Genomic DNA, 15,265 nt, shown 5'->3' with positions numbered 1-15,265 from the left:
CTGCATGTCATTCCCCTCTCTAGCCTATTTTATCTCTGTCTCTCCAGAAACTGTCCAAAAAAAAAAGCAAAGAAGTGCCCCAAAAATATCTTTAAAATTTAAAAAAAAAAATCTTTATTTTTACGAACAGATACAATTTGTATAGTGGAAAGGTAATTGGATAGTCTACAATTTTTTAACCAATATTTGTTTACGTTATGGAACATGAATGTATATGTAACATCAGTGGTACTGTATATGTTTGCTATTGCTACTGGCTGTATAATGACTATCACAAAATACCTTTTTTGCTGAAGAAAAATGTACAAAGTTGATGAGTCGACAAAGTCAAATTATTCAGTATAAATTATTTAAACTGGTGCAGTGTGGTGAGCAATGGTGAGCTGGTGTGTGCTTGTCTGAGAGTGCCAGATGTGTTTTTTCATGAACCACTTTTAGTTTTTATGAGGTTTTTGTAGTGTGGCTTATATCAACACCATTAGAGGAATAGTTAAAAAATATATTTTTGTTAAGCTTTTTGCCTAGTTTCCTTCCAGTGTGTATTTATTTCTAAAATGTGTAAAAATATAGAGCGCAACATAATGTGGTAATTAAATCCCAACAAGTCCCAAGTCCCAACAAGCACACAGGGGTGTTTAGTGATGTTGTAAAGTGTATCTTTTGACCTGCTGTGTTTGAGCTAAGCTAACCTGGATGCCCACTTCTATATTAAAAATGCAACCTGTCATTCCCCTCTCTATCCCATTTCACCTATGTCTCTACAAAACTGTCTAATAATAAAAAAGCAAAAATGCAACAAAAAATCTTTAAAATAAAGAAATGCGAGGCTGAACTAAAATGGTCATATAAAAAGATTAGAATTAATGTTAAGGAGTCACTTTGTTTTGATTTATGATGATAGAATTATTCAATACTACGAATTACATGTAGAGAACATATGTTCTGTAAACTAACTGCAGGCTGTGCAAGTACAAACAACACCCCCCCCCCCGCCCCCACCCCTCCGCTGAAACTGCATAGTGCACTTATAAAAGGTGCTGCTTGACTATATCACTTTTTTGTGAATGTGGGCTCACCAACAGGTACCAACAGGTCCCACATTCACAAACATTCAGGAGTATCATTTCAGACCAAGCACACTCTGCAGAAGGCGAACAGCAACAGCATCTCCACAGTAAGAAAGCACATTCATCTATTGTGTTATAGTATCTTTGCTATTCACGGTTTATTGAGAAAGTTAACGGAGTGTGAGCGTGTTCCAAACCAATCCTTGGATCATTTCAGACACAACGATCTAGATAGATAGACGGCATGTAGCATGTCTCATAATAAAGCAAAATTGCAACAAAATATATATTTAAAAAAAATGCGAGGCTTAACTAAAATGGTCATATTTAAAAAGATGTTCAGCATAAATATAATGTTTATTAAAACCAGAACAGTTTGGTCAAAATTAACCTTGAGGCAGCAGTGACAGTGACTTGGAACGAGAGACGGGACGTGAACTTTTAACCTACACTGTAATTTTCCAAAGCTTTTGTTGCCTTAACACAGTGAACACAAGGGCATAGACAAAGCCGAGGTCTTGCCATGGGGAAATCAAATCAAATCAAATCAAATCAGTTTTATTTGTATAGCCCAAAATCACAAATAGACATTTGTCTCAGTGGGCTTTACATTCCATACAATATGATACAATATGATACAATATGACACCCTGCCCTTACACCCTTAGCTCGGCTGAGAAAAAACTCCCAGTAAAAAACCCTTTACCGGGATTAAAACATTTGAAGAAATCTCAGGGAGAGTCGACAAAGTAGGGGGAACTAGTCTATGCAGTGATTTTGTTACATAAGAAAAAAAAAACATAACATAAACAGTTGTGGTAAATTTCCAGTAGACAGGGAGTGTTTCGAATATACATGTGGGAAGAAAGTGAACATGATATGAAACCACACTTTCATCCAGTCCGTCTTCATTCCATTGGAAGATCAGCTTTCCCTTGACTGACATAGGCACTTGTATAGTTTTTTTTGTAATACTCTGAACCAAAAATCTCAACTTCTAAAGCACTCACATCAACCAAACGTTTCATAATCATTCTTAGCACTATTCAGAAGGTTGTTACATAATATCACATGCATACACGGTTAAGATAAAGTAATATATCACTTCATCAAAAACAGGTAACGACATTTGGCACTTTACTTAGAGCTTATGCAACTTGGGTGTGTCGGAGAAGTGAACCTTTTCTAATATGTTATCTCAACACAATATACACACACTTTCCTCAAGGGAAAATGTGATCCCTGAAAAGTTACTGTTTCACTGTTGTTGTTTACAGCAGCAGGGCCCACAGTTTGGTTTACAAACATATTCTAGTCTTAAGTTTGGTTCTAGGTTCCCCCAATTGATTTAGTTTGGATATATGATGATAGCATTTTTCGATACTAAGAATTACATGTAGAGACATGTTTTGTAAACTTACTGCAGGCTCTGTGAATGTTATCAAATCCCCCTCCGCTGAAACTGCATAGTGCACCTTTAAGAGGCGTTGCTTGATATCAAGTATCTATGAATGTGTGCTAACCTGTTGGTGAGCCCACACACACATTACAACATTTAATGTATTACTTCAGACCAAGCACACTCTGCTAAAGGCAAAAAGCAACAGCATCTCCACGGTAAGAAAGCACATTAATCTATTGTGTTATAGTATCTTTGCAGTTCACAGTTTATTGAGAAAGATAACGGAGAGTGAGCGAGCGTTCAAAAACAATCCTTGGCTCATTTCACAGACACAACAATCTAGATGGATAGATGGCATGTAGTGGAATCTCACACCCATGAATCCTGCATTGTTTCTCGTCTGTAAAAAAGTGTTTCTGTTAAAGTCCTACTTCCCCAGTGGGAATATGAAGGTGTATAGAACTCTGAGATCCTATGTAGTATAAATGTGCAAACATTTTAGAAATCGGTTCATCCTTGCCTGAGAAAAGGCAAAAAGAGTGTTTTATGGTCTCACTGTCTAACCCTACATTTTGCACAGTTGTGATGTCACTGTGATGTCACTGCCTTTTCTCAGGCATATTACACACTGCACCTTTAAAGGTGCAGTGTGTAATATGACATCATCAAGAAAGTTCTACAAAGTTCTAGAATGCAACACTCCCTGGGTAACCCCAACCCTTTCGAATAATAACAGAAGCTACAGTGGCCTTCAAGGACAAGAACAGTTCTACATTTTAAACAATGCACCTGATGACATTCCAACTATGACACTTTCAAGATGCCGGCACTAGGCCTTGGTCCAAAATATGCAGAAATATGGACATATATGAGACCCTTTCTAAGGGAAAAAATAATAATTAAAAACACTATGCACTAAATTAAATGTACTTATGGATATTATAATTACTTTCTACAAAATCTGCTAGGAAATAAAAACCCAAATTCTACACACTGCAGGTTTAAGCATAACTCAATGAAATGTTATATTCTATTGAAACTTGATCCTGACTCATGCAGAGATGAAGAGACAAAATTCAATAAAGCTACAACTGCTTTTTTAATGCCACAGCTACAATTTCTTTCATGAAGCAAAATAGCAGAAATTCTGTTTTTTTGGGCAGTTTTTTTTTAACTTAATAGACAGTTTTCTGGAGAGACAGAGATGAAATGGGTCAGAGAGGGGAATGACATGCAGAGAACGACCCAGGCTGGATTTGAACCCGGGTCTGCTGTGAAGAGGACTGAGGAGTGGCGTGCAAAGACATTTTGTGGGGCACTTTGTGCGGCATTACAACAAGGCACAGGGCTACTTGTACTGCAGGCAATTGGGAATTTTCCTGTTTGTCATTTAGCAAATAAATAACTGCAAGTGTTAATTATATATATATCTCTCTCTCTACCTCTTTCCCCATTCCTTTGTCTCACTCTTTCCTGTTTTCCTTGTACTTCTTATCATTCCAACTTTGAGAAGTTGGATCTCCTAAAGGCTTTAGTGAATCTGCATGTGTTTTGGGTGGTTTAAGGTGGATTTTGAGTGTGTGTTTATGCTCGCTCGCATGCTTGCCACAGGTTCACCATGGCTGTCAGTATCCCCGGAGTGATCGCGATGGTCTTTTTCTACCTGCTGGTTCTTGGAGTGGGAATCTGGGCTTCTTTCAAATCCAGGAGGCAGGAGAGCAAAACCTCGGCTGATAAAATGGACATGGCTCTGCTTGGAAACCGAAGCATTACGAGAGTGGTGGGGATGTTCACAATGACAGGTGAAGTACTGATTTGTGAGGATGCTAGCACTGTTGTGTTAAAGGCATACTAGGTCATTCTGGAGGATGTTTGTTGAAAAATCACTTTTTGTAAAAATCTGTGAATATCTCCTCACAATATGGTCCAGTCCATACTGTGTGTGTGCTGGAAAAAATGTGGTGTTCATACACAGCCTAAAGGCTCTGAAACTGGTATGTAAACAAAGGGAATGTTAACAATGTTTGTTTGCATTCCTTTGCTTACATACCAGTTTACAGAGCCTAGGCTGTGTGTTCGCACAGAATGTTATTTATCAGAATATGCTGTGCATGTAAACATTGACTATTTGAATGAGCTTCAGAATGGCAGCTTTAACTAACACCCAATTTGGTTAGTTTGGTTAGTTGGGAATGAAAAACTTCCTCTGAACATGTTCATGTGAATTTGAGGGTCAGACCAAGTGGGGAGAGATAAACTCTTTTGTCCTTCCCTCTTATCAACACATTCTTGTTTGGGTTTGGCATCAAGGAGGCTGGATCATCCAGTGATGTTTGGGGGAACCTCATAAGGCTTAAAGGTGCAGTGTGCAGAATGTATTGTAATTTTTCAGAACAGACTTAGTCAAAATGTAATATAATATTCACAATTATGTTTTAGTTAGTATATAATCGCTTGAAAATAAACAGAGTTTTTTCTTTTATTGCCTTAGAATGAGCCGTTTATACCTAAATAAGAGTGTGGCTTGTCACTGGTGCAGGCGCTCAGACAAAATCCCAAGAAGCGCCCAAGAAACGTTTCAGTTGTTGATTAATCTGCCAAGAAAAAACCTGGACGTACTGCATGAGGTATAAAATCCATGTGCCATCACTGAAGGCTTTACCTCATGTAGATGCACCGACAGTGTTGTTGTAATTACTCAGAATTCCTCAAGGGGGTGACAAAAGTTAAGCACTATAGCTTTAAACAATGTTTGCGCCTTCATTTGTCTAAACTGTTTGAACGTATTTATCCTGTGAACTAATTTATGTGTGTGTGTTCGTCTGTCCCTCCTTTAGCCACGTGGATTGGAGGATGCACCATAATGGGCTTAACTGAGATGCTATACACCCCATCCATGGGACTGACATCAGCGTTAATCATGTTAACAGCTTTCTCTTTTTCGTGTATTTTTGGTAAGTATTCAATAATTATCAGTAGTTTGCTAAAGTCCGAATATTTTAAACAAAAACAACAAAAAGTATCTAAATTAAATGACAGATAAGGAAAGCCTCACTTACCCCTTACCCACTAATACCGTTTGAGGTTCTGTAGAAATAAAACTGAAAAAAACCTGTCAAGTTAGCCATACTTTGGGGCATGTCTCTCCAAGCTGTTATGGTATTATGGTGTTATGTATGAGGGCTCACAGCTACTCCAACAGCACAAATAGACGAGTGTAAATGCATGGCTCATTAACAGATGTTATAATTCCAAAATGGTTCAAACTTGATGTATGTTTCTGCTGTTTTTCTCTTGAATGTAAACATGCATCTTGCCCACAGCATGCAAATCTGTCTGTCTGTTTTATTTTTCAGGTGGCCTTGTGTTCGCCAAGCCGATGAGAGACAAGAGATATGTGACCATGTTAGACCCTTTCGAGGTCAAGTATGGAAAAGCAATAATGGCCGTTCAGTCAGTGGGTGCCATTCTAATTGACATCATTTGGTTGGCTGGAACACTAATTAGCTTAGGTACTGTATCTACTATAGACTTTCTAGACTTTCAGCTTAATTGTTTATCCATTTCATTTCAGGGTCAAGTTGTTGTTGACCCTCCTGTCGTGTTTCGATCATATGACAGATTTACAAATGAGATCGGTCAGCCCACCTAACTGTAACCCCTCCCCACCACGACTACACCTCGAAATCCTGTCCCAATCGGGAGGGAACATGTCCAACTTACTACCAGAAACCCAGACACAGCTCTCGCTTTGAGCATTCAGAGATTGGAAAGCCCTGAGCAGGGACCCCCTCAGTCCAGATGAGCAGATAAGCATACTCCCAAGCCCCCTCTAGGGTCCATGCGAGAGAGAAGACCTGGGGCCTCATTTATAAAGGTGTGTGTAGAAACCTTCCCAAAACATTGCGTTGGCACAAAGCCAAGAATGTGCTGCGCAAAAAAAAAGTTGAGATTTATAAAACTGTGCTGCGCACAGTTGCACGCAATCTTCCCTTTATAATTACCCACCTGCGGTGAATTGTGCCCGGTGTCATCCCACTACAGCTCCCAGTTTCATCCCACAATCTACCATACATGGCGAATGCTAAATAGCTCCTGAATATGATGACGCTCTTAATAAGCACTGAATTTTGACTGACATGAGGAAAAAAGGGAGGCAACCGGCCGCAAAGAAAGCGACTGGGAAGGAAGAAAGCCCGTGCCAGTCGTTATAGTCTTTGTAAAGCTGTTTTGCCCAACTTCGTACCGTATGAAATATCACGTATTAGCGAACCTGTAGTAGGACTATGTGGGCCTATGTAAAATGTGTTGTGAGAAGTTAAATAATGCATTAGCCTGTAGTCTATTCCAAAGCATTGTTTCCCTTCCGTGAGATCAACACATTTCCAAAAACGTCAGATTATAGTTTAAACTTCGAGGGTTAGTTGTTATGGGAAAGAGATGCATAAAATAATTTGCTAAATTCATAACATGATTTTATCTAACGAAATATATAGTTTTAATTAATATGTTTGGCCTTAACTTTGTACAAAACTACTTTTTACACACAGCCTAAAATATAGACTATTTGCTCTCCCGCTGGCCACTCACGGACACACCTCCCGACGTATATGATATTATTATAGAGTAGAACTATAAGATTACATGTAAAAATATAATCAAAATATGTATAGAACTACTTGATAAGTAAATCAACCTACATCATTACTGCATGCCATAGACAACAGTAGCCTATATTCGCAACATTAGGTACACACATACAATTGATGAAATATATTGGGTGCCATGCATTTCACAAGGATATGTGTGTTTTTCCGATGACATAGCTTTATTTCGTGGTGTTGCCATTGAGTGTCGCTGATTCCCCGAGTCAGGAAAACCTTGCGGAAGCTTTACGCATGGTCAACAGTTGGCGTGGGAATACGCACACTTCTCCGCAAAGAATTATTTTATAAATACCACCGGTTTCCCAGCGCACATTTCACCGCACATTCTGCCTGTCTACGCAAGGTTTTTGTGCGCAGCAAGCTTTATAAATGAGGCCCCTGGTCATACACCTTCTTCAAATCCACAAAACACGTGTAGATTGAATGAGCACACTCTCAGGCCCCTCTAGGATCCAGAATACTTGATCTGTTGTTCCACGGCCAGTACAGAATCCGCATTGTTTTTCTTTCTATCCGATGTTCGACTATCGGCTATCTCTGCACTACCACCCGTCGTGAACCGACTGTTTGGGCTTACCAGGATATGTGTTTTACAGGTGCCACCATGAATGTGATTTTGGACTTGTCCTATGTTGCGAGCATCTGGATCTCTGCTGCTGTGGTCATTCTCTACACACTGTTAGGAGGTCTGTACTCTGTGGCTTACACAGACATCATACAGCTCATCCTCATATTCATCACCATGGTGAGGATGCTATATTTATATCTGCATGAAGTTTATGTGTCTGTAACTTTTTCTTTTATACATTATTTTATTGATTTCTCGATAAACCATGTATCATTGTGTACAGCACATATTAGACCAAATATTTACAAAAATAGTATTGCTTTACTATCTAAATACTAACCAATGCAAAAGATACCCTCCTATCCCAACATTGTCTTGACCACCTTAGGTTGTCCAACAAGTGACATTTTCAATGCTGCAAAAATATAAAAATAGATAGAATCAAAAATTGTGATGTAATTGGTTTTTATCAGTTCTAAATGTACAAATCAGAATGTTACTTTTCACTAAAAAAATTATATAATCGTGTATAATCTTTGCAGTGGACCTGTGTCCCCTTTGTCATGACGAACCCTGCGTCCGTGGATATTGCCCAGACAGCGCTGAACTACACTTTCCAAGCACCGTGGATTAGTAGACTGGACAGCAAGTTTTCCTGGATATCCCTCGATGATTTCCTATTGATGGTAAACTCAAGTTTACGGTAGCCCTGAGAGCTCACAGCACTGCAACTTAAGAAAAGACCCGCACAAATAAAAACACAAGCTAATTAAGAAAGCATCTTCATCAATTTGACAACACATGCACAGCATTTAGAAAACGCACTGCAAAGTTCACAACACAACACAATAGAAAAAAGTGATGAAGATTGCATTTGCTGATGATTCGTGGAATCACCCTGCGTTCCAATCACATATTCTTTCTTTTTACTACACTACATACTAAAGTACAGAAGAGTTTTAAGGCCACAGGAGAGAAGATAAGGAGGTTTATTTTTTCATTATGTTGAGAAATGTCAAGAATAAAGATTAATACTCCAAAATGCTATTGGAGTTAGTGGGGCATTTATGTATTTTCAGCATACTACAATTGACGTGCATGCATTGGGACCAGTGTTGCCACAGTTACTTTGAAAAAGTAATCCGATTACTGATTACTAGTTACTCAGTAAAATAGTAACTTAGTTACTTTACTGATTACTTGATGTTAAAAGTAACTAAGTTAGATTACAAGTTACTTTAAACGTTACTTTACAGGTTTTGAAACCCATATATCTCAATTTAAAACATGCACATATTAAGAATCATTGAAAATATATAAAATAAAGCTTGTAGGCTAGTAGCCTATAGGCATACTGTTTTCAAAATAATAAAAATTATGGTTTGAAAAATGTAATAAAAAAAAACCTTTTTCCCCCCATGAAAATAAATGCATTCCTCCAAAGTGCAAAGACAGTAGCAGTGTCTGTAAAGTTAACGTGATTGGCCCTTCACTCTCATGCATTAATTTGGCTTTTCTCTACGATGTCTCATGTGTTGATAGACTGGGTGTGTGCGGCCACCGGTCGCCACGTGACTATAAGTTTCCAAGTTTTAAACACTTCTATCTCTTCAACGTCACCGTACCCGAATCCTAAATATCCCCATAGCAGACGCTATATTTCATGGGGGGGGGGGAAACGTTTGTTTTGCGCCACAGTTAAGCTTAGACTCGGCCGTAATGCTACTGCACACACACAGACACACACACACAGGCACACACACACGCTGCATGTCAGAGACGAGGGGCGCTACCAAAAAGACGAGAGGAGCGGTTGGAGCAGTTGGAGCGTTTAGAGACGTATGCGCGCACATTGATTTACATTAAATCGCAATCGCAGTCATTTGTGCATTTATGTAAAATGTTTCACTAAGGAAAATGACAGAAAAAGTAACGCACAGTGACTTTGATGAGTAACTTTAATCTGATTACTGGTTTGGAGATAGTAACGCGTTAGATTACTCGTTACTGAAAAAAGAGGTCAGATGCCGGTAACCGGCATCACTGATTGGGACATCCTAAATCTTTTTGGCATACTAAATAGTATGGAAGTATGGGAATTGGAACGCAGGGTCAGTTATGTCTCAAAAGCAGCATTTAAAAAAATATTTAATTATAAATCACATTTTCAATCTTTCCCTCAAGTCAATGGGAACCATGGGATATCAAGCCTTCCACCAGAGGACCTTGTCTGCTGTGTCCTCATCTGCAGCCAGAGTCTCATGCTTTGTTGCTGCTTTCTTTATCCTGATATTTGGTATTCCTCCTATACTGTTTGGGGCAGTGGCTGTTTCCACAGGTATTATTGGTTTCTAAAAATATAAATTATGTTTGCATTGAAAGATGGTATCTCACTTAAAATTGCATTGTGTGTGCGTAAAAAAAAACTACAGTTCTGGAACAAATTAAGAGACCTCTCTAATATCTCCTTAAATATAATATAAATGCTTTGAATGACAATGTTTTTATTCGGAATTTGGGAGAAATATTTTAGAATAAAACGCTAGTGACGTATGTAACTATGATTCTATGAATTCTGGATGACCGCCAGAGGCGGTGCTTTAGCACTATATGTTCCATCTCGCGCATGTGCAGGAGCAGCAACATTTACTCTGTAGAACCGCGCAACGTACATGATGAAGACTAACAGGATGTTAAATACGTGTTCGTTTTTCGGAAATATGGAAGGCAAAAATAAAGGATGACTGGAGAAAAGTTTCCAAGTTCTTAGAGGACTTTTAATTAAGTGATATCACAGGACAGGTTATGCAGCCCTCAGGGACAGGAGAAGTCAAAAAAGTGAAGAACCTTCTCGACAGCAAGGGGTTTTAACATCCCTAAACAAAAGACAATGATTGGTTTTTATTGCTGTCATCTGGTTTCAGGGATCATCTTTTTGCACATCTCCGGACATCCTCTGCCGAACTTTACTGACTGGGTTATTACAACCTGATAGAGTGTTTACAACTTGTTTGAGCAGCAAGGCCTTGGTCTTAGCAGGCCTCAGGAATGTTGCTATCAATGGGAGAATCAGGTTAGATTGTATAGCTGTTTCACCTCTTCATTTCCACAGCACAGAGAAATGTTGAGTGAGAACATTTATTAAAGTCAAATGTGAAGAATATACAAATTGTTTAAATGATTATACAATGGTTAAATACAAATTAATGAGGGGGTATATTCATCATTAAAATTAGAACTAAAAATCCTTACAAGACCATGTAGCTGTGGAGCAAATGTCTTGAAGGGGAACTCTGCCTAAATACTAATACTAACTATCTTCCATGTGTTTGTCCTATCTGTCTACATACCAGACTGGAACCTCACGTCTTATGGTTCTCCTTCTCCATTGGAACGTGATGAGGGAGCGATGATCCTGCCGATCGTTCTGAAACACCTAACGCCTCTGGTTATCTCCATCACCGGGACTGCAGCCATCGCCGCTGCTGTTATGTCATCAGCTGACTCTGCTCTGCTCTCTATGGCCTCCATCTTCACCCGCAACATCTATAAGTCCATCCTGAGGCCCACGGTGAGGAAAGACAGATGTTTTTGTTTAATTGCTTCTATCACCAAAAGGGAGCCTTTGAACCCATTGATGACTATGGCAATCTAGGATGCATGTCCTTAATGCCTGAGGGTTTTCTGAAAAAATAGTACGAATTGTCAAGTCTACCAAAACCTTAATATCTAAGCCTGTGTAGCACATAGAAACATGAAATAAAATACATTTAAAAGTTAAGGTTCACAGGTTTTATTTAAACATGCTCCCTTAGCGCTTACAAACCAACAAATATTTCTAAAAATCGTCAAAATTAGATGAATTAGAAAATTATTAAATTTTGTTAATAAATAGATGCAATGTGTTGTGTGATTTTCGTCAGTAGTCTATAGTAGACCTTGATTCTGCGCACCAAACGCCACTAACTGTTCTGTCGCCGACACTGCCGGCGTATTTTTTTTATTATTTTGTTTTATTTTTTTATTTTTTATTTTTTTGATTGACATGATTTTCGGCAAACCACACAACTTTTCACGTGGTCACGTGGTCTTCAAAAAAATCAACAAAACCCACCTCATGTGTATTTGAACCAATGACAGTGCATTCTATGCTGGGAATGCCATGAAAATGAGATAAAGTAATAATGCTGCGCGACGCAGCATCAGGCAGGAGAGCCAATGTGGCATCGCGCAGCAGCCGTCATCAATGGGTTAAAGACATGAAGGAACAATTGAAATTAAGTGGAATGGGTAAATTATGCTATAACCTTTATCAGTTCCTTTACAGCAACTGATCCTAACTTCACATTTAATTTGTATTCAGGCCTCACAAAGAGAAATCCAGTGGGTGATCCGTGTCTCTGTGGTGGTTGGAGGCCTGCTTGGCACGTCACTCACCAACCTGAAAAACAGCATCATAGCTATGGTGATCCTTGGGTGTGATTTGGCCTACGTTTTGATCTTCTCCCAACTGGTCTGCGTCCTCTTCTTCGACATCTCCAACGGCTACGGGGCTATTATGGGCTGGCTGATAGGGTTGGTGTTAAGACTGCTGAGTGGAGAGCCAACCATAGGCTTAGCACCAATCCTACACTTCCCAGGTTGTGTTCTGGAAGACGGTGTTTATGTCCAGTACTCTCCATTCAAGACCATCTGCATGCTGGCGGCTTTCACTGGCAACTTGGTGTTCTCCTACTGGGCGTCTGTGCTCTTCAACAACGGCTCGATTCCTGAGAAGTGGGACGTGTTCAAGGTGAAAGCCCAGAACTCACCACAGCCACTGACACCGATAGATGAATCCAAAGGACTCAACGAGAAGGAGAAGTTGGAAAAAAACGAACTTCATCAAGAAGCCTCTGAACCAATGATGAGCGCAACAGAAATGTGAAATGTGAAAAACATTTCAATGTTCTTCAATGTTCTTATAATATATCCGTAATTCACATAGTGGATATCCGCAACTGAATTGTAGATATTTGTAATTAGAAACCCCATAGACATGAATGGCAAAAGTGACGTCATTTCTCCTAGGCCGAATGTCTTTGTGGATATCTGAAATGATAGTTGTGGATAGGAAGAATGTAGTTGCGGATATCCAAAATTTTCTTTTTGACTCTTCGAAACTTAATCACAGATTTCTGCAACACATATCCAGTCCAGCAAATTTATGTCAAATTGGTTCGCAATACTTAATGACGTTTGAGATATCTTTAACTGTCATTCTGCCTAGTCATATCTGAATTTCAGATACCCGCAATTGTCATTTAAGATGTGTGACGAGTTGAATGTCACTTTCAGTGACGTTGTGCAGATATCTGTAATTCAGTTTCGCCTAGTCAAAACTCCTTTAATGACTATAACTATCGATTTATTGGGTTTTGGTTTGAATGTATTTTAATACCATGCACTTGATAACTGAGTCAATGTCGAGAGTTATTATCAAGTTGGTTTTATGATCAGACTTTAAAGCTATAGTGGGTAACTTTTTTATATACATGGATGGACATTTTTCAGTTGTTGATTTTACTGCTAAGAAAAAAACCTGGACGTACAACAGAAGGTATCAAATCCATGAGCCATCACTGAAGACTTTACCTCACGTAGAGAACACCGACAGTGTTGTTGTAATTACTCAGAATTCCTCATGGGGGTGTGTTACGGCTCCCGGCTTGTGTTCCTTCCTCCTGTTCCCTCCCTCACTCTCTCTCTCTCACAGGTGCCGGTCTCTGGTGTATTACTCAGGGCGGACTGCTCGGCTGCTGACTTGCTGCGTTCTCCTGTTGTTGTTTTGTATGATATTATTTAGTTAATGGAGGGCTGTTAGTTTAGTATTTTTCTTTATTTTCGTTGTAGTTAGAGGGGTCAGGGTTTAGGTTGAGGGGGGGAAGTCCTGGACCCAAGTGGTCCAACTGCGGCTGCTCCAGGCTTCCTCCATGTTCGCTTTTACTTTCACAGCCCCCTCCAAGGACGTACATTTTAGGGATTACTTTAACAAATTACCTTATGGTTTCAGCGTTGATTCATGGTTTTGTCTGGTTTCTTAATTGTTATCGGCCGATTAACGAGCCTGGTAGGTCGGCCGTAACAGGGCGACAGAAGTCACGCACTATAGCTTTAACCAAATATGTAATCATAGGATTTGCTGATTTTTTTTATTTATTGACTTATGGAAAGAGTCATTTGGTCTGATGATGTATTTTTAAGACTGGGTGATGACGGGAAAAATAAAGTTTTCGAATTAGGTTGAGGAGAATCTCTACACTCTACTGATATGTACAAACATCTCATTATTGTCCAATGAATTAATCTGATGTTGTATCGCGATGAAACCCAGTGATTTATAACCCATTATACTGATATCTGCAAATATCTTATTCTTATACAGTATAACATTTGTTTACATACCAGTTTACAGAGCCTATAGGAGTATATTTGTCAGCACACACATTATGAACAGGTAGCGGGATCTTCGGGAGATATTCAATGATTTTGACAAAAAGTGATTTTGACAACGAGCGTTCTCCAGAATCACTGACTCCACCTTTAATACTGAAGAAAACTGTAACAAACATGGTGATTCACAGTCAGGTTTTGCAGTTAAAAGAATCGTTAAAATATGTGCGGTGTTGTGAGCAATGGAGAGCAAGTGTGTGCTTGTCTGAGTGTGCTAGATATGTATATAGTAGGGGAGAACGGGGTAATTTGTCACACGGGTTGGTTGTCACAATCGTTATATCTCGGAACCAGAAGGCGCTGTCTGTGAAATTTTGGTATGTAAATATCCAGAATTGGGCTCAGAGGTCACCTACATAGTCTTCCTTGGTGTTAGACTGCTGCATTTGAGGTGTGAGGACTGTTTGTGTTTTTCATGTCAAATTGAAAATATTTAGCTCCTCAGTATTTTTCTTCTAGGCTTTTACACAATGGGTTTATAACAAAACACTTGTTACCCATACAAAGTGTGAAGGGTAAACTATAGTTTAGATTGTGGTTAGCAAGCTAATTAGTTGTCAGATGGTTGTTGGCCTTGTCACAATGTGTAAGGGTGTCTTTGATGATTAATTTCTTATTTATTACAATAAGATAGAAAAAGTGAGGGGTACACATTTCAAGCCAACACCTTAAGCTTCAATTTAATGTAGGAATGACTATTGAAAGATGTTTAGGTGATAAGCAATTCTCACTAGAGTAAAAAGTGTGCCTACTTACCCCGTTCTCCCCTACAGCTCTGGAAAAAATTAAGAGACCGCTCCAAATATTCAGTGTCTCTCGTTTGGCTAATTATAGGCATGTTTGAGTAGAATGAACATTTTGGTTTCATAATATCAACTACTGAAAACATTTCTACCAAATTCCAATACATTTTTTTGTCATTAAAATAATTTTCAATAAGTAATGTAGAGATGAAGATTTAAGAAAAATCCAGACTGGTCTTTTAATTATTTCCGGAGCTGTAATGATGAGCCCCTTTTTAGTTTTTATGAGGTTTTTAGGGTTGTTTTTGCATGTGTGGATATCTCTT

General features: G+C 38.9%; 1 protein-coding gene across 1 annotated transcript; it reads left to right on the top strand.

Annotated features, from left to right (window-relative positions):
* The first annotated feature begins 1,079 nt into the window (after positions 1-1,079).
* LOC307257677 (high-affinity choline transporter 1-like) lies at positions 1,080-14,958 on the top strand. The gene is made up of 9 exons (XM_080036953.1): positions 1,080-1,174; positions 4,081-4,271; positions 5,307-5,423; positions 5,826-5,981; positions 7,733-7,881; positions 8,247-8,390; positions 9,889-10,042; positions 11,058-11,275; positions 12,068-14,958. The coding sequence occupies exons 2-9, from the start codon at positions 4,088-4,090 to the stop codon at positions 12,629-12,631; spliced, it is 1,686 nt and encodes a 561-aa protein (XP_079893079.1). The 5' UTR covers positions 1,080-1,174; positions 4,081-4,087; the 3' UTR covers positions 12,632-14,958.
* Positions 14,959-15,265: the final 307 nt, after the last annotated feature.

The sequence above is a fragment of the Ammodytes marinus genome (genome assembly GCF_949987685.1).
Source record: "Ammodytes marinus genome assembly, chromosome: 11".
NCBI classification, from domain to species: Eukaryota; Metazoa; Chordata; class Actinopteri; order Uranoscopiformes; family Ammodytidae; genus Ammodytes; species Ammodytes marinus.
This window is presented reverse-complemented; position numbering and strand designations above follow the sequence as displayed.